At 40.6% G+C, this 25,115-nt stretch overlaps 1 protein-coding gene across 3 annotated transcripts in view; it reads right to left on the bottom strand.

Annotated features, from left to right (window-relative positions):
* LOC126484411 (DNA-directed RNA polymerases I, II, and III subunit RPABC1) overlaps positions 1-22,866 on the bottom strand; it is a 56,096-nt gene extending 33,230 nt beyond the window's left edge. Inside the window, exons 1-3 of one of the 3 annotated variants that reach the window (XM_050107915.1) lie at positions 22,619-22,866; positions 22,433-22,521; positions 3,709-3,770 (exon numbers count right to left, since the gene is read on the bottom strand). In XM_050107915.1, the coding sequence (XP_049963872.1) occupies positions 3,709-3,770; positions 22,433-22,521; positions 22,619-22,675 (208 nt within the window). In that variant the 5' untranslated portion in view covers positions 22,676-22,866. The remainder of the gene's footprint in view (positions 1-3,708; positions 3,771-22,432; positions 22,522-22,618) is intronic. The other 2 variants (XM_050107918.1, XM_050107916.1) reach the window with 2 other exon arrangements.
* Between the last annotated feature and the right edge of the window lie 2,249 nt (positions 22,867-25,115).

Here is a 25,115-nt window from a genome sequence, read left to right as displayed (position 1 = left end):
TTTTCTGTAATGAACACTACCATCGTGACAAATACAACGTGATGTAGTACCTCTCTTTCAACAAACTTGAATTTTGCAAATCAATAATCTGCAATTGAAGCGACGATGACAAGTCATCGGTGGAAACTAAAAAAGGAGTGCTGAATACCTTAAGTTCCATTTCCAAACTAGTGAGGTCTCGGAATCGTGTTTCAAACGACGTGATGAGCTGCTTTAACTTTGTTTGGTAATCGCCGAAAGTAGTACCATCAGGTAGTTTTAAAAAAGCAAGATGATTGAAGAACGTTAGATGTCCATTACTCATCTGTCTCTCAAATAAACGTAACTTTTCCATGAACACTTTGATCTGGTCGTGCATGTCAACGATTAGCTGCCCTTTGCCCTGCAATGACAGATTTAAATTATTCAGATGCATAGTTATGTCAGCTAGGAGCGCCAGGTCTGATATCCATTTTATATCTTTCAGACAACGCATTTCTTCCCCTTTCATTTCTAGAAAAGGGGTATTTCCTCACTAATGGCAAAGAAAACATCAAGAACTTTTCCACGACTCAGCCAACGAACTGTACTGTGGTAAGATATACCCCCATACTCCGCTTCCACATCTTTCAGGAATCCTTTGACGACACACAAAATTCACACAGTTCACGACATATTTCATTACGCCACCTAGCTCTACTGTTTCAGCACACAGTGCCTCTTGGTGCATTACAGAACACGAACTATGTTGCATGTTTTGATACCCTCCGTATTACGAATCCGTTTTTAAACATACGTCTACTGGTATGTCGTTCTTAAGCCTGGCTACCAGTTCTCTGTGTGTAACGCCTTCTACCTGACTGTATTTAATTCTGTATATTGTACCTCTTCGCAGAATTAAATACTTTATGACATACAAAACACTGCGGTCGACCATCCCTCTCAATGAATAGAAAGGTATCCTCCAATAGAGGTACAGAGCTCCCGCGGCTAGTCATAGCTGTCATTGAGCACGGATTATTACGGCTGCATGCGTCCATGGGGCAGTGAGTTCGCTTTCCCCCTCCACGGGCTCCGAGCTGCCGCAGTGAGCGCTCCGGCTCCCTGGATCTCGGTTGGAACAGCCTGACCAAGAGGGTACATGACGACCCCACCACAACGGGCTGGTTACCGTGCTGGATTTTGAGTGTTGAATATCCATTTGTATCATGAGTACGAAGATGGAAGCACACAATGGAGGGAAAGTATGCTACCCGGAACACACTGCAGCCGCAGTGGCTGGAAGCTCAGTGCAAGTCCAACTCCATGACGATAGTGAGTTAGCCAGATCTTAGGGTACGATGGATTTACAATGCACCACGTAAGGCGTCCTTCCCCGAATGGTATGCACTTAACAGAAAATTCTGAAAAGTGGAGGTCAAACTCTTTAGGAGAACATCACATTAAGGCCGAAATGTGCGAGATTCCTTTTAGTCGCCTCTTATGACAGGCAGGAATACTACAGGCCTATTCTAACCGCCAGACACACAGGAGGGTTATCTACTACTTTTGTAATAAACTTAATACCTGTATGCTTCAGACATTATATATTACTTTTGTAGGAACCCTGCCTTTATACTGATTTCCACCAGTCAGGACTGGAGAACATGGACACCTGGAAAGGGATCACTGTGACAAGGCTTGTAGGCAGACATGTCTGACAGGTGGTGGAAGCACTCAGTCAGGTACTCCCTAAGGTTCATAACAACAGTGTTGCCCAGTGGCAGCAGGTAGGATTATAAAGTCCGGATGGTTTTTAGGTTGTAAATCACATTCTTTCTGGAGATTTGAGATTGGTTCCTACGTTGATGGATCAGTGGGAATGATGGAGAGAGAGAAGGTTTATGATTAGGAAATTCTGAAGAAGGTTGCAGGAGGAATATCTGGGGGAGAGGGGGGGGGGGGGGGGGCAAGAGATTGAGGATGAATCACAGTTAGGTAGATGAATACACTGAGTGAGGCAGGGTTCAGTAATGGTTTTGGGTCCAATCTGGCTGGTAGGATTGGTGTCGACTGGGAGGAGGTAAATTCTTGGACAAGCCCAGCTAAATTTAATTTTGGAATGAGGACGAAGGTGAGGTCTTTGAAATGGACTTCTATGCGATTGAGGCTTTTCGACGATCCGTTCGTAACTGTGTAGTCTGCCTGTTTCAGCTTTTGGATCTGTAATGTGATGGGACAGAGTGTCAGAGTGTGTGGCAGATGTAGTACATCTGCAAGGCATCGTTTGTCAGCTGTTATGGGATTTGGGGAAAGTTTGATGGAGGCCCCTGCAGTTGTTGCAGATGGGAGTGTGAAGTGAATAGACTGGACAGTTGTTTTACGTCGCATGAGTGCTTGCTGCTCTAGTTTCTGGATGGTAAGGGTTTCAGTCTCTAGATGGGATGTACGAATTCAGGATTGCAGAGCAGGAGTAGACTTTATTTTTCAGCACTGAATTGGTGAGTACCATGGACTGTCAGAACTTGAGAAGATAAGAGGTCATTGTGGAACAATAGGCTGCAAGTTGTTCATGGTTCATGCCCGTTTTTAGATTCTGAAAATGGATGGGGAGGCTCTCCTGTACTGAAGCTCGTGGGAGGATCGATGATCCACAGTAAAAGATAAAAAAAAGCACCTGAGAATACCTAAAAAATGTAGAAACAGCCTAAAAACTCCCAAAGGAAATAAATAAAAAAAATAGATGAAAATGAAATAAAACTGACATGAAAACAAAATGAGATCAAAGTAAAAATAGAAATAAAAATAAAATGACGATAATTAATGATGGCACAGGTTGCAATAAAAATAAAATGACAATAAAATGTGAGGGTGCAGGTGAGAGGGTAGGTATCAGAGAAGAGGAGGCGGAAGGTGTAAATGGATCGGGCGAGGTCAGTAAGATGCTGACATGAATATGGGGAAGATGGACGGGGTCTGTTACTAGGGTTTAAGGAGCAAGAATATACATGAGGTGCAGGCAAGATCAAGAAAACAATGTTAAAGCAAGCATGCTTGAAGGGACATGGCGGGATCAGTTTTAAAGTCTAGGAATAATTATATTGGCAGAGAGAGAATGTGGTACACAGGGCGATGGAGCTACAATGTGTGCGGGCATGTTTCCCTGTGTTGAACATGAGCAAGACAGTGGCTACAGGTCGGCATGGCAGTCGTGCATCATTGGGCATATAGTGACTGAACTTTTAAATTTGACTGTCTGCTCTATGTAGTGAGTAGCAATATGTCCTAAATCATTATCCCAGCCAGATTTATCTGTTATAATTAATTTTTTGTTTGTTTGCAGGTACATCACAGCAGTCTTGGTATACATTGAAATATCCAAATCGCAGTATCCTTACACGCCACTGCGGTAGTCAGAACAAAATGGAACAGCCCATCACCACTTTAACAGTAAGCTCCAAGTTCCGCCATTTTGTTTTGGCTCCTTTAGTAGCCTGCTATGATACTGTGAAGTGGGGATTTCTATGCGTACCAGTAATGCTGTCATTTACCTACAAACAAACAAAAAATTAACTGTGTGTCTTTAGTTTTTCACTATGATAATTAAAAAATTTTTATAACTACCCCTGGTATGTTGCTGGATAACTATATATAGAGCTATAATTTTGTGACACTTCTATTGAGCTCACTAAAAGAAATGAATTTTGTATCATCATAATGGTTTGAGTTAATGTTATGTCTTCAGCTTACCTGTTGGATCATCATTATGAGCAACAAGAACAATCAGGTCACTTCTAGCAGGCCTTTTTTCACTGAAACCAGAAAGAACAACACTTTTACTGATACACTCAAGTCACATCTTTACCTCATTTTTATTCTCCTTCATGTGTGAGGCTGCAAACCTCAGGCGACACACAGGGAAACAGCAAAGAGCAGAGGCATTCAGAAAATGGTATTTTGTTTACGTTTCATTACAATAATCATATACAAGTAAACAATTAATTTTCACTTTTATACATATTAGATACAGGGAAAATTGGCAATGGTCACTGCACTATTTTCTTATACTATCATTGGGATTGTTCCTAACAGAATTAAGCAGAGACTAGAGATAAATTAATCAAGATGTATGAACAGTTTTCTAAGTAACAACTGTTTCTTTCTCCTCGTTTTTCTCTTGGGTTATTGCTTGCTCCATAAGGTTGGCATTCAGGTTTTATGCTAGCATTACACCTAATGAAATCTATAAGCTTTATGCATATTCATTTTCCCCTACATCAGTGTCAGTCACCTTCACTTTCTTCCCATATTTTTACAGTTGAATGTTCCAATTAGGTAAGGGTCCAGAAATGTTATGAGTTTTGCAGGACAATACTGGGAGTTGCCATGGCGAGACACGACAAGAATGCAAGTCAGTGTTTCACCAACTGTGCGTACAACGAGGGAGCAGCAATCAGGTAAAGTGTTTTGTAGTAATGAGTTGACAGGCACATGCTTCTATATGTTGCTCTAGACAAAACTTTTTTGTATCTAAGTTTTCTACACAGTGATAACTTTTGACATAAATGGCAACTCCTCCTCTCACCTTATTCTCTCTACAGATTTAAGCATTTAAGAAATGTAAGCATTAACCAAAGAATTTCATGAAAAATTCATCAAAATGAGACAATTATATGGCACATGGTATACAGCCAAAATAAATGCTTTAACTGTTCATTAGCTGTGGGCAAGCTTTTTCTTGTCACCAAATACAACCAAACTATCCTCTTTCAGCCTAACCCAGACCTTGGTCTGCGCCAAATTAGTCTGGCACCACTGGATGACTGTCACATCACATTTACTGGATCTGCAGACTCACAACCTGTTGATCTCCAACCTAAGCTCGACCTTGGGTGAGCTATGCTTCACATCCACCTGCCACCACAATCATGAGTTCTCCAGCGGTATAAGAATATAAAGACTGTGGTGGTAGCAATTTAAGGGCATCATCCATGACTTAAAATAATAAAAATCTGCAACGAATTTCAAATGGTTTCAATTTTGGTGCTGAAAACATATTTTCTCAGCTCTTCTTGGTTACCTGAAAGTATTATCCCTTTAGCAATGTAAAACAATGTGTTGCCAACCTACACAACACATACAAAAAGTGCTGCAATTGACAGTACCCTGTTTCAGACTTTAGCTGGTGCCTTACACATAAGAAAAGTGGCATCAGACAAGTACATTACATGAGTGGTTTATTCAATTCCAAAATGCTGTTTTCATTCAATGTGAGAGTTGCAATCTGGGCGCAGCACCCACAGATGGTGGTCGTGTGTGCTTGCAGTCTGTCTGCTTTTTGTGTGTTCTTTTCTGAAGAAGGCTTTGGCCAAAAGCTCAAATGGTTGAAGTCTTTATGTTGTAACTGGCTGCAACTAAATGTGTCATCTTTATGGTGATTAACATTCTACCCTTTCTATAATACTGACGATAGTATCTACATGATACAAAGGTTGTTCGTAGTATCTCTTGCTTTGTTTACTTTTTTATTTAAATTTTGCTCTCCTGGCCTTATAGGCTACAAGGTGTATGCAATTGGCTGGCACATCTGACTGCTAAGTGACTTATCACTCCACTAGATAGGCTGCCCCCTGAAGTGGCCCAAGGACGTTAGGGCAGTGCAGCCCACATTTTGAAAAGATGTGACCACGTAACTGCAAGTCACGCTGCATTTACTTGTAATTGTAATGCTTATAATACCATGTTTTGGAACATGTTGTATAACTTGTAAGCTATAGTGTGTGTTTCTGACACGATTAAATAAATAAAAACTGCAAGTCCTTTATTTATAGGCTTGACCGGTTTCGCAGCATTTTAGCTGCATCATCAAAAAAGAGAACGGGATAGTTGGCAACTTTTCGTTAAGCAGCAGATGTTAAATATAAAATAACATTGAACACACTCATGATACCAGATACTGTTACTCATGGTATCACGGTAGCATTCTATGTTATTTTATGTTTGGCATCTGCTATGTAGCTAAAACTTGTTGAATATGACAGCTGGGTCATCCCATTCTCTTTTCTTAATCATACATGATTTCATTTTATTGCATCTTAAGATGCAGCTAAAATCCCACAAAACTGGTGATGCATATAAATAAAACACTTACAGCTAAATCTGGCTTATCTACCCAAAATGATATACCCAGGAAGTGGTTGCCTCGACTACAAAGTCTGCTGCTTACTTTCCTACAGTTCATGGCTGAATGATGTGTGCTCCATTCTCAGATGTTGCAGTCAGAACCGATTCATGAACTATAGTTGTGATTGAGGCTCTCATGCTTCGAACAATGTTAACTGCCAGTGAACAAGACATTCTATCTGGAGAAACAGAAATAACACAGAAGTTTGATTGTCAGCAGCTTTACACTGCTGCTGAATTATATGATCAAAAAACGACAGCAGGTCATTAGACAGTACTGGTGCAGCTCATCAAAGAAATTACTTTGCCAGACAGCATAATTTTGTTCATGATAATAGCCATTTTCACGAGCAAAGGAAAACAAATGAAGGAATGACCCACAACATGTTTGTAGCTCTCGGAGAACCAGCTAGCTCTATAATGTGCATAAAAAAAATTGTCATATATTTAATTCTTATCAGTTTGCAGGGGAATGAAAGCAGTTCCGGCAAAACACTGCAACCATTCACTTAGTGACTTAACTGGAATACAGTTTCCCAACTCACCAATACTGTCAACTAGCATCATGAAGCCAAAATCTTAACCCATTAAAATACATACAATAACAGTGACTGTTCTAATAATAGTATTGGCATTTAAAATATAAAGTTGGGAGAATAGTGCCAGTACTGCTGTTTGTAGACACACAGCAGCCAACAAGAGGTCAAATCACTATACATGCCAAGCCTGAGTGTGAATGCTAAAAGGTTTGCACACAGTCATAGCTGAACATATGGTACCCTCCTGGAGTCCGACAGAATGTAGACTTAATTGGCTACAAAATCCTCAAGTATTTATAGCAGTGAGTGTCTGCAAATCTACTAAATAGTTTATATATTATCACCAAGTACTGCAGGAAGTACTGTATTGAATTAACTGAATGTACTGATACTTCAGCAATCAGTGTCTAACATGGATTTGTTTGGTTGTTCATAGGAATTCATTCATATTACCTTAGCATGCTGTCAGTATCAGTGCTGTCCTGTAGTCAAAGTGGATGTAAACCTTTACAGAACATTTCTAAAATAGTCTCCAGTTTTTCCTATGCTGGTTGTTCATATGGCCCTCATTGAGCTGCAGGAAAGGACTGGTCTAACACTGTACATGCAGATTCTGGCACCAATTTCCAGTACTTCCTAAACATGGCTGCAGTATCCCAGGCCAACAATGTCATCGTTCCCAACATGTAGGCCCCTCTCCCTACAGTAGTACTTAACTAAAATGCTGGTTTACAGTTTGTGGACAAAACTTGTGATGGCTTCCTGAGCCTACATTTAGTCCTACACAGCAGTGCTACAACAGTATATTCTGAAGAAACCACTTACAATACAGGATGTACATGAAATCTGGGAACACTTTCCATTATTTATTGCACAAGAACTAAACATTGTAAAGGTGTCATACATATTGCATTTTGAAGAGAAACTCTGAAAGTTTTTTTACAAATATTTGATATGCGAACCATGAGTGATCTGGCAGATGTCAATATGGTAATCAAATTCTTGTCATATCCATCCCAGTATGGCAGTGTTGACTGTGGCAGTTGTTTCCTGTATTCTCTCCCGGAGCTCTGCTAAATCACGTGGTAGAGGCGGTACATACACTAGATCTTTAATGTGTCCCCTCAGAAAAAAGTGACACGGAATGAGATCTGATGATCGGAGAGGCCATTCCCTGAAACAGCTGTCCCCATCTGTAGCATGGCCGATCCATCGATGTGGCAGCTCCGTGTGCATTTCAGGCATCAGCCATTGTTGCAACATGTCCAAGTAGGAATATCCAGTGAATATCCAGTGACAGTGCTCTCATACACACTCGACATTCACTTCACTCACTCACACTGTGACATCCGCTTCTCTTTGCGGGGAACAAGCAAACAAATTTGTTGTCCCAGTGGTAAATGGCCTTCCTTACCATACTTTGTTCTAAACATCTGTTGAACAGCTGTAGCACACTCCAACACACTGAAAACTCACTCCACACCTGAACTCGTCATGTTTATGACTAGTGCCGACTATTGGCAAATTACCAAACTACACTGTGGCGGTATACATGAAAAAAAGCATGACATCTGTAGAATGTTTGGTTCTTGTGCAATAAATAATTGAAAGTGTTCCCGGACTTTATGTACACCCTGTACATGCATTCATCTACACATCCATATATGCATCCATCGAGAATAGAGGGAAAAAATGTGAAATTTCAAGACAAAACACGTGCTGTCCAGGAAGTGGGACCTTCTCAGAATTTATGGCTGCTATGAAGAACAACAGGCAGTAGTAGAGCTGCAAATCCTGCAGTCCAGTTGGCATGGTTGCACTATAATGTGTCAAAATGGAGAGACAAGGATTTTATTATTTCTTGGCTGTTAAAGTTGATTTTACTGCACAATTTGACAGTGGTTTTGGAACGTTTTCCACATTCATCTAGTCGGATGATGCTCCTGCAAATAATGTTACTTTTAAAACTGATCTTGTTCAAATTAAATTACGCTAGTCAAAATTAAATAACAGTATGTACAAAAAATGCAATACATCCATTAACTTAAACAGATGTAAAGTTCTGTAAGAAAATAAAATGCCATAGATGGCATCATAAAAGAAAAATATGCTCTGAGGGGTATATATTTGTGGGATATTTTTGAGCTGGCAATTTTTTTTTTTTGCTATCAACAATCACTATAATCATTCAGATTTTTTTCCTATTTCTGATTTTTAGTTTTCTTTCTCGCCCTAATGTTATTGGTATAAGAATAAAAATATGTTTTAGTAGCTTACTGAATATCCTCAATTTTACCAGAAAAACAATGTAGTTTCAGGTTGCTGAATCAAAAACTTGGCACTCCAATTCCTATTAATGAAATAGAAAGATTTTCTTTAGGTCTACTAATGAAATGTGCTTATAAATCGGGTATTATAGTAATCTGCCTCAAAGGCACTTTGTGGATACCTACAAATTGTTCAACAAATAATAACTTTTATGTACTTTCTGTTAAGAAAAGTTCTAGTGGCATGATACATTCTCACATCTGTAACAACCAAAAAGAAAATTTGAGGATCTTGCCCCCCTCTTGGATAAATTTCTGCAGGCACCCATGTACACTGTTCAACTGAATGAAGAAATAATAGTAAACATCAATTTAAATTATTTTCAATTTTGTATGCACAACCTGCTACAGCTCGGACAGAACATAGCAAGCAATATGCAAAAAGACATGCTTTCAATACTTCCTTCAACTATGAGTGATATATCTCAACAGCATTAAAACAAAGTGTATTTCCAGAAAATTACCACTGACAAAAAGCCTCCATTTCAAGGCACAGAAAATTTGATAATATGCAATTATGTAAAGCTAATGTCACACAAATTAAAATATCAAGAGATGCATATAAATCAGTGACCGATACAGAAAGTTAAAAAATACCTTTCGGATGCTGAGGTGTTCCAGTATACAAAGTCACATTGATAAAAGCCAAGGTGTTTCAGACCTTCAGTTACCACTTCCTTTTCCACTGGCAATCATTCGTACTAAATGAAAATGCCAATCTGCACTATCATGGTAAAAGAATATAACAAAAATGAGCAAAGGAAAACATCATTATGGAATGAGACGTAACAATACTTCACAAAGCAACAGACAACATGTGAAAATGAGAAAGCTCATCAGTTGCATTCTGCTAATTATCAGAAAATTTTACTTTGATTCTCAAATCAGTATAACAATTCATAGAAAAAAAAAAAAAAAAAAACTTCATACTATTTCGTCCTGTTTCTCCATATTATTATGGAATCTCAATCTAAATTATTGAAACTAACTGATTCAGTGCATTTCAATGCTGAAGTTGTTTATGGTATGTAGGGCAACAATTACTATGAGCCAGCCACACACTGCACTTGCATGTGGTGTAGAGCAGATTTTGGTGGCAGCTCCACGTGTCACATCTACAGCATCCCATGATCATATGTACGTACGTATATTTATGTACACTACCCTCCAATAGTTTCGAAACACCAACTGATTATGGAAATGGAAAGGATTATAAAATTGCATTTCATTGTTTTCTAAATATTTATTAAGCTCAAATAATACATATGTAAATACAACTATTAACCAAGGAAGTGGTTTTCTGCCAGGTGCCACCTCTTTGTTGACTTACTCACTGATATATCCCAAGTTGTGTTTAGCTCAGCAGTCAATTCGTGGACAGTTTAGAGTCTATTACATTTACTGGTCACTATAAAATGGACTGCTCAAGTGAAGCCCCGGTACCTGGTACCCACACACAACTTGAAAAACCAAAACTCTTTTGGTTCACTTGACTAATTAAAATACACACAACATAAAATACATAATGCATTAAGAACCAAATAAACCAATAAAAGAAAATACTTACCAACTACAGCCACATACAAAACTAGCCTCCCCCCACTCCACAACTCATCAACCTTAGAAAAAGAACCAGTCATCAGTAAATGAAACTAAACAACTCGTCAAACTATCCCAGCCATCCCCACAACCTGGTTCATTCGCCCTAAAGCCATTATTTGATTATTCAGGACACACTTCCGCCAGCAAGACTCAGCTGTAACTGCAAGGTGAAACAGCATCTCTTCCCCCTTCCTACAACAGATCAGTACACACCTCAGCAGATTCATCTTTAAACAGAACACTATGGTTGAAAATGAAATTCTCTTACCCCCTACTCTTTGAAACCCTACATGATGAAAAAGCACCTGAAACTACAGCAGTCCCCTCCTCGATGGATCATATGAATAAAAATGAGAACATCCGCCGAAGATTCTCAGAGAAAAATACCATTCTCTGAGTAGGTCATCATCAGCTTCATATGAATAAAAAGTTTGAAGTATATTATCTGACAAGTGAGTGCTTTCACATTACCACTCCTCCTCCTCGACCAAGTTTTCAGCAAGGAGGTTAAAACTTAACCTCTTTCATTTTAGTGTTGCTTACATTTTTATGCTGAACAGCCGAAGTGTGTCGCGGTTACGGCTGTGACATGAAAGGGTGTGTTATGCTCACGAGATGGAAGACACAGAATTTGCATTTATTACTTTGATAAAGACTATCCACCTGTTATTAGAAAATCTGAAAAGCCCATCACCAGAAAAGAAAAAGACGATAGCTTGAGACAAATTCAGCAATGATACATGTTTAGTTTTGGAAAAGAGATTAGAGATACTCAAATATTTTAAAGAGTGCATAGCATGAAGGCATGATTGAAGTATAAAATGGATTTAAAGAAGTCAGGGACCTTGATGACAATATTAAAAAAATGGGAAGAATTTTTTTTTAAGTTGTTAGACGGGAACGACTGCAAATGACTCTCGGTACGCCCCCCGCCCTCCCCATTTTTCATTGAGCACTCAACACTTTTTAGTTAAGGAGAAAAAGGAGTCTCGACACGCACTAGTACTCTCATTTTTTCTATTTGTTTTAGCAGCAATAGAGGCTTCTGCTTCAACAAGGATGCCTTCTTCAGAGGGTAATTTCAAAATTGTGAAAGCCCACAATTTCAACATCAACTATTTAAATCTTGAATAATTTTTGCAAATGTCATTAATTGCAATTGAAGACCAACCACATAACGTGTTCTGAAGTGATGACAGCTGCATCGTCTCCTCTTTCAGCTACAAAATGATGGTGATTAACCATGGAGACGGAGGAAATAATAAATTTATTGAACGCAGAGCTGAAGAGGCTGGTTTTGATGTAGCAGTTGGATGTTCTACAGGAAAAAATGGCAAAGATTGATACAAGAGGAGGAGAAACGGTGCTTTTCATTTCTTTATGCGACAAAGAACCATTTTATTTTCTTCGCATTCGCCATTTGCTTGCAACATTTGTAAAATGAAAAATGATTTTTTTAAATTAAATATTTGTCTACATTTAACATCATCAAAACTCTATATCCTCTTAAATAAATGAGTCAGAACAAATGTCTTTTCATTGAAATAATAAGAGTAACATGTTCCATTTTGAATGGAACAATTAGTGCACTTATTACTGCAGTATGTGACAAATACTGTTGCATTTTGAAATGCTACAGGTTAAACAATATGGGCACTTATTTACTAGAACATATGGTAAATAACTCCACCACACCTTTGAAACAATTTTTGATGAAGTGGAACATAACAAGTAACTTTTCCCAGTTTTAAACAATATGTGCACTTACTTTCTGTATTATCTGACAAAATGCTCTTCTTCAAAATGTTATAGGTTAAACAATTTTTGATAAAAGTGAAACCAATGAGAGGAGGGAGAAAAACATTACACTGCATTTTGTTATGTGACAACAGAGCAATGCTTATTTTCATGAAAATGTTATTTTGTTATATCTCAAGATGTAAATATAATTTTAATAACAAAAGATACACAAATTAGGTTCATTTATAAAATGCTTGGAACAAACTCCCACACACTACAATTGAAGAATTACACTAACAATTTCATGTCTTCTGTTTGTACAACATACACATACGTTTGCTGCTTCCTCTTCTCCCAGTGTTGGAAGATTGTTGCCATTGTCACTATGTGCCTCAAAATCCTCATCCCCTATTTGTTTTCCTATGTTGTGCAAAACAGAACAGCCTATTACCACAATGGGGTTTTTCATTTGGATTATCACCCTTTCCTTAGAGTGAAGTCTGTTGTATGACCTCTCATCAGGTGTTCCAGGATTTTGGAACAGGTCATTAATTGCAGTGCAATGCCATACCCTTTATCTCCTAAAATTAAAGCACTGCACTTGTTCTTTTGGTTGGTTGGATGGCTGGTTTAAAGGGGGCAGAAAGGGACCAAACTAGGAGGTCATCAGTCCCTTGTTCACAGCAGAACAATTACCCATGGGAAAGAAGAAAACAAAGAAGATGTATGGCACATTAACAGGAGAAAGGAAGAACCAGAAGAATGACAGGACAACAAACACTACAATGGACAAAACAGGACAAGAAAACCACAGAGACACACAAGAAACAGGGAGAAGAAATTAAAAACAAGAAAGCAGATTACCACGGCTGGCTGACCATGAGAATAAGAAAAGATAAGTCAGCCACTCTGCAACACATTAAAAACTTCAGCCTAAAAGCCCTAGGGTGGAGAACACAAGAGGACAAAGGACATGCGCTAAAACTTAGATCAAATGATAGAACCCACCCTACACAAATAAAACTTAAAATTAGAGCTGCTGTTGAGGAACTGTCGCCCAACACCGAAGGTAGGGTGCTGGGAAAGTTAAAAGTCCTTCGCAGAGTGGCTAAAAGTGTGGAGTCCAGCAAGAGGTGGACAACTGTCATTTGGAAGCCACAGCGACACTAAGGTGGGTCCTCGTGATGGAGGAGGTAACCATGTGTGAGCCACATATGGCCAATGTGGAGTAGACAAAGAACAACTGATTCCCTGTGAGAAGCCCGCAGGGAAGACTTCCACACATTCGCAGTCTCCTTAATGACACACAGTTTGTTGTGCATACTGTTACGCCACTTCGTCTCCCAAAGCCGAAAAATCTTTCGGTGTAAGACAGAACGCAGGTCAGTTTCAGAGATGCCCATCTCCAGGAGCAGTTTCCATGTAGCCTGTCAGCAAGTTCATTGCCTGAGATTCCAATGTGTCCTAGGGTCCACTCAAAAACTAGTGAACAACTGGACCATTCCAGAGCAGAGATGGACTCCTGGATGTTCACCACCAAAGGATGGCAGGGTAGCACTGGTTGATAGTTTGTAAGCTGCTCAGGGAGTCAGAACAGAGAAGAAACAACTCACCAGAACAGGAACGGATGTACTGAAGTGCACGAGATATGGCCACAAGCTCTGCAGTGAATACACTGCAGCCAGCGGGCAAGGAATGCTGTTCAAAATGGCCTCCGTAGACATAGGCAAAGCCAACATTACCATCAGCTATCTAGCCATCAGTGTAAACAACTTCAACTTCAGAGCCCCGGACCAAGACAAGAATTGAGAGGAAGTGACAGTGGAGAACGGCAGCGTTAATGGAGTCCTGAGGGCCACGCAAAAGGTCCAGACTATGGAAGGATGGGGCAAAAGGAAGTTTTAGATAAAAATATAAAAACAGGGAGCGGATCTCAAAGACCCCACTCATACAATGTGGCAATGATATGATGTCACCAGGTCGTGTCATACGCTTTTTGTAAATCAAAAAAGACGGCAACAAGGTGTTGGCATCTGGAAAAGGCTGTTTGGATGGCAAACTTGAGGCACACAAGATTATTAGTGGTAGAGTGACCCTGGCTGAAGTCACCCTGACATGGAGCCAGTAGGCCACGTGACTCTAGGACCAAAGCCAACTGCTGACACACCAGATGTTCCAGCAGTTTACAGAGAACTTTGGTGAGGCTGATGGCCGATAACTATCCACATCAAGCAAATTTTTACTGAATTTTAGCACCGTAAAGATAGTGCTCTCCCACCATTGCGATGGAAAGATGCCATTGCACCAGATCCAGTTGAAGATGACGAGGAGTTATCACTTGTAGTCAGACAAGAGATGTTTAATTATCTGATTTTGGATCTGATCTGGCCCAAGAGCTGTGTCTGGGCAATGTGCAAGGGCGCTGAGGAGCTCCCACTCTGTAAATATGATGTTATAGGATTCAATGTGGCATCTAGTGAATGAGAGGACTTTCCTTTCCATCCACCGTTTGTGGGTGTGAAAGGCTGGGTGCCCCCCCTGACACAGAGGCTCGAGCATAGTGCTCAGCAATCGTGTTTGCATCAGTAGAGAACATGCCATTGATCTTAATGCCAGGGACACCTGTTGGGGTCTGGTACCCAAAAAGATGTCTGCTCTTCGCCCAGACTTGGGAAGGTGACGTATGGCACCCAATGTCAACACGTACCTCTACCAACACTCCTGTTTCCGTCGTTTTATAAGCAGGCAAACATGGGCACGGAGCCGCTTAAAGGCTATTAGGTGCTCCCAGAAAGGGTGCTGCTTATGTCGCTGTAGAGCTCACCAACGCTCTTTAATCTCCTCAGCAACTTCCGGCAACCACCAAGGGACTGTCTTTCACCGGGGGGCACCATAAAGAACGAGGGATCGCGTTTTTTGCCGCAGAAATTATCGTTGTAGTGACCTGCTCAATCACAACATTCATGGCACCACATGGGGGAGATTCAACAGTGACAGCAGAGGTGAAAGCTACCCAGTCTGCCTTGTTTAATGTCCATCTGGGTAGGCGTCTTGTGTGCATGATGCTGGGGGAGTGACACAGGCCGTTATGTGTTCTCCAGTCGATAGTGGGAGGAGTCCTGGGCTGCAAATTGATAAATCAATGGCCGAGTAACTACCATGAGTCACACTGAAATGTGTGGGGGGCCCCATATTTAAGAGGCAGAGGTCGAGTTGGGACAGTAAATTTTTGACATCTTTGCCACGGCCAGTAAGCATGGTGCTACCTCACAAGGGGATTTGGGCATTAAAACCTCCCAAAATTAGGAAAGGCTTAGGGAGTTGATCAATCAGTGCAGCCAATAAGTTCAGTGATACTGCACCATCTGGAGGGAGATACACGTTGCACAGCTATTTCCTGCATCATCCGTATCCTGACAACTACAGCTTCAGTAGTAGTTTGAAGGGGCACAGGTTCACTACATATCAAGTTCAGGACATAGACGCAACATCCACCTGACACTATTATATTCGCTATGGTTCTTGTAATAACCCCTGTAGCCGCAAGAGCAGGGGTCATCGTTGCCGGGAACCAGGTTTCCTGGAGGGCAATGCAGAAAGCAGGTGTACAGCTTAACAGTTGCCATAGCTAAGCCAGGTGGTGGAAAGAACCGCCACAATTCCACTCGAGGATGATGTGATCGTGATACTGGGAAGGCATGAAATAATCAGGTAGTCTATGCCTCAGGGTCACCTGCTGCCATCGACTTATTTCCTGAACAGGCTATATCCACTGTCTGAGGGTCTGGCGAAATGTAGATCCTCAGCAGACACCAGAATCTTCACATCATCCTCAGACACAGAGCTTGTAAGCAGCGGTGGTGTGGGTGCCACAGCAATTTCCTTGGTCTTGGGTGTCTCCTTTCTGGACTTCTCTCACTGATCCTTGGGTTTCTCTGACTGGGAGAGCTTCGCTGATTCAGTCTCCAAGACTGCGGGTGTTATCATTCCCATGAGCATAAACCTGGGATGGAAGTGACCCATTACCCATTCCTAGGGAGAGCAGTCAGTGGGGTGGGGGGTGGGGGGGACAGTGCTCCCGAGGTAGGTGGTGCGGGAGCAACAGGGAGGGAAGTGCCCCCCCCCCCCCCCCCCCACCATCAAGGGGACAGGTGTAGTCTTCCGACTCAGAGCCGACTGGAACTGATGGGGCTACAACTGTTCTCGTAGTGGCAACATAAGAGAAGGTCATAGCCACAGGATGTAGGTGCTCAAATTTCCTCTCGGCCTTAGTGTAAGTCAGTTGGTCCAGAGTCTTGTATTCCTTTCTCGCTGTAAAATCCTGCAGCCTGGTTAGCAAGGGGAATGATGCTCTCCACAGTTGACACAGATGTGACGTGGGGCACATGGAGTATTGGGATGGGATGGTCGTCCGCAATCTCGACACGTGATGCTGAAAGTACAGCGGGAAGACATATGGCCAAGCACCGCATTGGGGGGAGGGATATTTGGCTTGACATCACAGCAGTGGACCATCACCTTGACCTTCTCAGGTAATGTATCATCCTCGAAGGCAAAGATGAAGGCACCGGTGGCAACCTGATTATCCCTCGGACCCCAATGGACGTGCCCAACGAAATGAACTCCTCGTCGATCCAAGTTGGCGCACAGCTCTTCGTCAGACTGTAAAAGAAGGTCCCTGTGGAATATAATACCCTACACCATATTTAAGCTCTTATAAGGCGTGATGGTAACGGAAACATCCCCTGGCTTGACACAAGTGAGTAATGCCCATGGCTGGGTAGAGGAAAAGCCCTCCACCTCCCCAAACTTGCCCTCTAAATGCTCTATAAGAAACTGAGGCTGCATCGAGACAAAGGAGTCCCCATCAGCTCTTGTACATACGAGGTACTGGGGTGAATAATGTTCACTGCCATCCTTAGCCTGGCATTGCTCCCATGGTGTGGTTAGGGAGGGGAACGATGTAGGATCATACTTCCTTGCACTGTACTGAGACTTGGAACGCTTAGAGACTGCCGGCATTTGTGTGTCATCCGCCCTGATGCCACCCACTCCAACCAGGGGTCCTCCCCACGGGCGCCACCCAGCTGCAGCAAAGGCCACCTGATAGGATGGGCATCTACTCCTTGGCATATGTGGGGAGTTAAAGGTGCAGGCATCAGCAGAGCGATCAGTTTGTAGTCAGGGGGCCGCAACCAACAGGGTGCATGGTGGCTGCACCACAATGGACTGGCTACCGTGCTGGATATGAGGTGCAAAGAATTCCATGATCATTGTCAGCACAGAAAACGAAACTGCATATTGGGCGGAGGAAAACACACCCAGGAAGGTGTCCTCGTTCAAGAGATGGAGGATGAGCGGGAATGCAATGCCATGATGAGTAAGTGGACTAAAGATCTCAATACACGATGGAGATGATGCACCATGTAAGACACCCTTCCCCAATTGGCTTGCTCTTCAGAAAAATTTTGAAAAATGGGGGTCACAAGCTACAGGGGACCATCACATAAAGACCGAAATGTGCGAGACTCCTTTTAGTTGCCTCTTACAACAAGCAAGAATACCTCGGGCCTATTCTAACCCCTGGTCCCACAGGGGAGGGGGTTCTCCTGTAATATACGGTATACATCGAAGTTTCTCCATACCTTAGATCATGTACAGACCCAGGTCACAAAGCATCAACACTAGTGAACATTTCACTGTTATCACATGTAGCCTGCACATTTACAGAAGGAAAGCCCTTCTGACAAACCTATTTGTCTCCATGTGCAGAAGCTTTGATTATTGTGAGGGCCTCCACTGCTCCTGAAAACTGATATCTAGACTGAAACTTAACTTTCGTTGCTTTTAGTTCATTTATGTCACTGAAATTTGATCAACGGTGCTTTTCTGTTAACCTGCTGTAATACATATGAGAATGTCAGTGATGTAGTACTCCCAAGTTTTCTCCTACACCAGCCTGAAATCCCACATCTCCTAAATAGCACAATTTTTTTCATTTTACAGTTGTTGGAAAGAGCGCCTTCTGTTCTTTCATGAGTTTCTGGAAGAAAGCGATTCCCGGCGAAGTGATGTTTCCACTGTCAAATCTATGTAAACTTTTACAGTTCCTTTCTTCCATCTTCCTTCGTGCTACATGTATCTTTTTTTGCCTTTCAAGAACAATAAATTCTGCCATTTTCACTAAAATCATTCAATAACACAACCACAACACAACTTACTCAGCTCAAAGTATGCCATAAATCTCACTTCAAAAAACAGAGAATGTTCTTCGCTTGTGAGAAACATCTCTGGTTTTATTCATATGAAATTGGAAAAGTTCTTCATTTTGAGCAACTTCTCTCACCCTTTTACTCGCACTGAACTATCCCAGGTGAAGTATATTCACTGACTCATTTTATTCGTCTGAACCTGAGAATATTCTCTGAAACTCCAAGTGCAACGTACATTCCCCATTTTATTCATACGACCCGGTATGTCCTCCGTCAAACCACTGACACTCAGTTCTGTTCTGCAGCACCCGAAAAATGTCTGAAAATCACCCTCCCAACATAATAGCCTCCAAGACCCACAAATCAATGCAAGAATGTAGGAAAAGACAATTGCCACTTACCGCAAAGGTGACACGTCAAGTCGCAGACAGGGACAATTAAAAGACACTCACATGTAGCTTTCGATCCAAGACGCTAGAGTTGGCAGTTGTGTATTTACGACATGTGCAAGCGGGTGAATGGAAGCATCCAATTCGACCCGTCTGCTATGACCCGTGACATAAGGCTGTTGTAGTGTGTGACATCACGATGGCGCGGAGTCTAGTTTGTGAGATTGGCGTGTTTGTAGGTGTCATTTTGATGTGATCAGTGGTGCTCTCTGGTGGTGTGTTTATGTTCTGTGTGTTGGTGATGTTTCTGGTTTAGTCTGTGTGTGTGGCGTGTTTATAGGTGGCATATTGTTGCGGTCGGTGGTTCTCTCTGGTGGTGTGTTTATGGGTAGCGTGTTATGTTGGGTATGGGGATCATTTGCATTGTAGCATTGCACATGTGTGGTATCGGTGGTGACTGTGCTTTCAGCTGAATATTTGTCAGTGAGATAATGATTTTGGTTTTTTTATTTCAACATTATTGTAGCTTTTTCTGTTCGTCATGTGTGAATTTTGGTAAATTGCTTTGTTCATGTCTTTGGTAGGTATGGATATGACTGACAAGGTCAACAGTTTTCGGCTGTTGGCGATGACGGGGGACACTGTGTTGTCTCTAATAAAATTTCTTCAGCTATTCGACCTGTTGGCTGAAGTGAAGTGTTCAGTGTATTGTGAAGAAACGAAGCTTACTAAAGTTCCGGCGTCTCGGACCAGGGATGTGGAGATGTCTTAAGGATAACAGGTCAAGGGAAGTGTTCGATTCCAATTTTGATTTTGAAGGTGTTCTTTCTGTGGTAGGATAAAGTGTGGTGGTGAAATTTCTGAGATTTGTAGTGTGGTATCGGTTGTTTCTGTTGACCTATATAGGTCAAGGGAAGTGATCGATTCCAGTGGATTGTGTGTGTAGTTGAATTTGGAAAGGTTGTGGGGTCTTGTTATTTTAGTGTTTTTTGTTATTTGGTGTAGTGGCATGTGTTTACAGTTAGTTTGTCCCCACCCAAAAACCCCAAATTTCCTCCACTTGTCCCATTAGTTTCATTATATTTTTGGAGGAATATCTGGTGGTTTTTCGAACTACTTTCATGTTTGTTATGTTTCTGTGATGACGCCTTAGGAGTGGTATGGGAGTTGTGAATGGTCGTTTCTTCCATATTGGTGACATCATTGGTCAAAGCAGAGGGGTGGAATCGGACGCTCACGTTATCCCGTGCAAGCTCGTGTGTGCATGTGAATGTTGTGTGCACGTCTGTTTACTAAGGCTGTAAAAGCAATCCGTATGTGAGTCTTTGCCTGTATTGTAGATATTCTTACCTGGAGTTTCCCAAATCAACACAAGAGCCATCCATCCCATACTTCCTTCTACCAAACCATGATATGTCAACTTACCCTACAACCCTAGGCTCCCCAACTTCTCCCTACACCTCACAAAATTCTCTACAAAATGAATACCAATCCAAAACATTCCAAGCACTCATTCCAGTCTCTTGTACACAGAAATGAAACGAACAACGATAACAAAAACAGTGTCATTAACACAATCTCTCTGACGTCCAACCTAGACTTCTTGAACCAAGTCCCTTTACACAGGGATCACCAAACACATCACAGCAACACCACCGCATATAAAAGTTCTTGGTTCGAGAGCAGGTACTCTGGCCAACTTCATGTGTTCATGACAAACATGACAACTAATAATCTCGGCAATCAAGGCGAAACCCTGCAAAAACTTTATAGTACTCATGTCTTCCCCCAATGCAACCAGCAACAAATGACTTGTAAACTTTTCCGTCACACCCAGTACTACCAAAAACATAAATACACTATCAAATTTCAGCCTACAAGAAAAACAAGAGACAAATAATACCTAATACAGGCATAAACCTCTAACCCCCAACATATGAAATCAAAATAACTCACTAGAAAAGCACCGCACTATTGCAACCACAACTTAACAAATGACCGAACAAAGTCATTACCATACCTAACACAAACAACTTCAAAACATGAACATCCAACACAAGGGTACACCACCTAACTTTACAGCATGACATATGCAAACACGAACCCTCAACAACACAGTGCCATTACGACATCACACCATACAACACACTTACATCATAGCCTAGGTTAAATCAGATGGGTGGAATCAGACCCCTCATCTGGGCCGAATTTAATCCAATTTCTTCCATACTTCGCATCAACAACACACAAACTGTCCCTTTTTACCAGCCCAGAAAAGTTGTCAATGTGATGGAATAGATTAGCAAGACATATTAAAGTTACACATGAATAGAAAAATCTAGTGCTTATTCCAACTAGGTCTTAGGTACTTCAAAACGGTACAACAGAAAAAAAAATCTCAAAGAAAGATAAAATTAGGGACCAATTCTCCGAAACTTCCGTGTCACTACTGGCAATCAACGTCCTTCGACAAAGAGAAACTGCAGGATGATGTGAACTACAACCCAATGTTTGTCACCAACCTGCAAAATATACATATTTATAAAAAGAATTTTGGGGCTGGTAATACTCTGTGAATGAATCTTAAGTACACATATCATCTGTACATGCTTGGAGTTCATAGTTAAGGCCATCATATGTTGGTGGCCAAACTAAAAAGTTCCTAAATCCCTATTTTTCTGTCAGGGGCAAATAGGCATTTCATCTTACTAGAAAAACAGTAAGTATTTGGAATCGAGTTACTCACAAACAAACCACACGAGAAATGAAAGAGTGTGACAAGAGCTAGGACAACAGGTTAATAAATACCTACTAAAGAGGGTGGCAAACACCAAACAGCTTCCCAAACTGGCATAACTTTACAATTGCAAGAAAAATAAAAAAGAAACTAGCAAGCAATCTGTAACACCAGTACAGACTTGAAGCACAATCCATAATGTGAAGAAGTGCTAGTTTTCGAAAATTTTGACACGTACAGCCCAGAAAAGCCTGATTACCAACTGGTAAAATCTTTTACAGGCACTGAAGTATTCGATGCACTTTTCACGTACATTCTCTTAGTAGTTTTCTTAATGCAACAACTGTGGGATGAAAAACGATATCATCAAAATCTCTAAGTTTCATTTTCCTCCTTACAACTCACTACTATACAAAGGTTAGTGAACCATTAACTACCATACCGACAGAGGTCAAATAAAAGCAGAGTTTTTGCTTTTGAAACTGTTCCGTAACTACTATTTTAAATGCTTTTCACTGAGCCTTTCTTTGTTCAGTTCGCTGGGGATACTACAATGACCATTACCAACAACTTAAGGACCTACTTATATTATAGGCTAAAGCAATAACATATCACTTGTTGCCAAAGCACGATATTTTGAGGGCAATATGCTGAAAAATTGGAATTACTTTTCAACAAGCAAATATGACACAAAATAAACCTGCTACCTAGTTTAAATTATCGGCAAGTTATAATTGTTTCTTACCTCGGTTTGTCCCCAAACTGTTCTTTGAATTGTTCCAAAGTTTGGTCCAATTCATCTTGAGTAACTAGATATCCACGATCATGGCACAACTACAGCAAAAAGAATTAAAAATGAAGCGGCAATTTCAATAACACGACGTATTTCCAGTAAAACAGGTATGTCTATTCCATCAATATGAAACTTTACCTGCATAACTGTCTTTCTAACCCTCCACAATTTATAGGTTTCTGCTTCGTCATCCATTATAAATACCTACAATAGCAATGACAAAAAATAATGCAGTGCCCACTGACCAGCTCCTTTGGTCTTTCCTCCCAATTCACAACACGCTTCACTGTTGACATCAGTGCTGGCAACATGAACATACCACCTGAACGAGATGCGCTAAAAATATCGCATACGCCCTACATTTTTGTAAGTGGCGTCACCAAATATAAAATTGCACTGGCGCAGTCTATGTCGCCAGATACTATTCCTAAATAACAAGCTAGCATTGCCAATCTTTCAGCATTACTGTATCGCACGACTGCATCGAAAAAATCGTAAATTTCGTTAGGAGGTCGTACATACACCACATAAAAACATGCGTGTTCAGATTATTTCACGTTAAATTACTCGCATTTTAATGCTATTGATTCTTAATTTTTTATTAGGAAATCATGTACACACATTAAATAGGGTCCATACAATTATACAACAAGAACTTCATTATTTGCTTGCCTTGCGAAAAGACTTAAAAATTGATTGATTGATTTTTATTGTTGTAGAGACCTCAGAGATCATCTGAGGCATTAGAAAAGTCAATATTACATAGTATAAATGTTACACAAATAATTACAAAAACAAGAAAAATATTACACAATATAAATATGGAATGCACGATCATCATCATCTTCCTACTCTCGAGGATTAGAAACAGGGGAACTGGAAATACATGGTTGCGAATAGAACTGCGTTTCCTTAATGCTATTGCGCATGTTTGCAGTAAGAACAAATGTTTTGCATGAGCTACTCCTTCTCACACACTGAGTGACAGGCAAACATCCATTCACTGTGGAAGCAATGAATCTACTCCTATTTTTCACTTACGTAAGATTAATTTTACTAAAACCTCTTTCGCTTGCAGCAGTTGAGAGTGGAAGAAGTAAACATGAGAGCACAAACTTTGCTATGACCAGGAATTCTCTCACGCCAAATAAATTTTTTACGTTAGGTATGTTTACCCAAAACATACTCACTTCTGATCAGTTCTTAATATTTTCCTGTATTTTTACATCGATTTGTTTTAGCTGATTATCATCATCGAAAGGGATTATTCTTGGAAATTTTGTCGCAAGAAGTATGAGAGGAAGTTTTTTTACTGTTCTTTGTTTGAAATAGCCCTTTTAGACTGCAAAGATGCATGCAATGACACTAAATCCATCAGAGTTATATATCTTTTTCAGCTCCGTACATGTGCACGAAATACCTATATTTGTGTTGAATTGTCGTGATCATTATACATTTCTGGTTTCTGAGCTTCAACATCTAAATACATCTGGCTGTCAAGAAGAAACTTTCATCTGTGGTTGGGGTCCATGTCAATTTATTTATTGTTTGCGACATACTGCTAGTCCATGTAGCAAAGCAACATTTCCTTGTGCTCTTCAACAATCTTTTCATGTAAGTCAATGACAACAGCTTTACCACTCTGGAAATACCTGTTTAAATATGAGAATTTCGATAAAATATAGGTCAAAAATAAAGAAAATAATTTTCAAAAAATTGATGCTGAAAGATTGGTGAAGTTCTTCTAATGCAGCCAGCCACTCCATTACACAAATAGAATCAAAACAGAGATGCAGAGCATTCAGCTGCTCTAAAATTGTCATTACAATGGTCCACAAGGATGGCCATCTTGTTTGTGGTAGAAGTGAGGCTTTATGATTTTTGATGTCTAATAAAGTTTGAAAATCACGCAGCTATGCCTGTCGCTTTGAAACCCTATGCCTGTCGCTTTGAAACCATTATGAATGTTCCTAGCTAGGTCTCCACAGCGCCTGGGAAGATATTTACAACCTTCACCAGCACATTTGTGACTTGAGTGATATATACATTTCAATATAATTAATACAGGACAATTTTTAGTTAACCGAGTAGCAACAGAGTCTGTACACCCCATTATAGAATTACAACCAGCAGAAGCAAATCCCATAATATACTTTTCACAAACATTATACTCGTAAAATGAAAGCATTAGATTAGAATAAACGTTTTGATTGTTGCACCTTTGCTTTCAATTTTGTTTGTGTTTTTATTGAAATATCTAACCAGAACACAGGAAGTTTTGAACAGAACTGCCATCACATTCTTTGTGATCTGGACATATTTAGCTCGAAGCAGATGTGTAGCATTGACCATTTTAGAATCAGCAAAGCAACTCTTAACTATGTCCTTCTGGTGATCTACAAAATCAAAAGCGAAAATTATGTTCTTCCATGAGTCCTGCCAATTTAATTTCTGCAGTGTGAGCCTGTCTATTTAAATATGTATCAGTGATAGCTGCTTCCACAAATATACTCAAAATTATCTGGCTTTTACATGACACCTCGTCATTTTTTGGCATGATTTTCACGTTACATCTAGCCCTTTCAGAGTTTGATTCATTAGAGCACAACCAATCTTCAAATTCAGAATTAGTTTC

Source organism: Schistocerca serialis, chromosome 6, assembly GCF_023864345.2.
Source record: "Schistocerca serialis cubense isolate TAMUIC-IGC-003099 chromosome 6, iqSchSeri2.2, whole genome shotgun sequence".
NCBI lineage: Eukaryota > Metazoa > Arthropoda > Insecta > Orthoptera > Acrididae > Schistocerca > Schistocerca serialis.
This window is presented reverse-complemented; position numbering and strand designations above follow the sequence as displayed.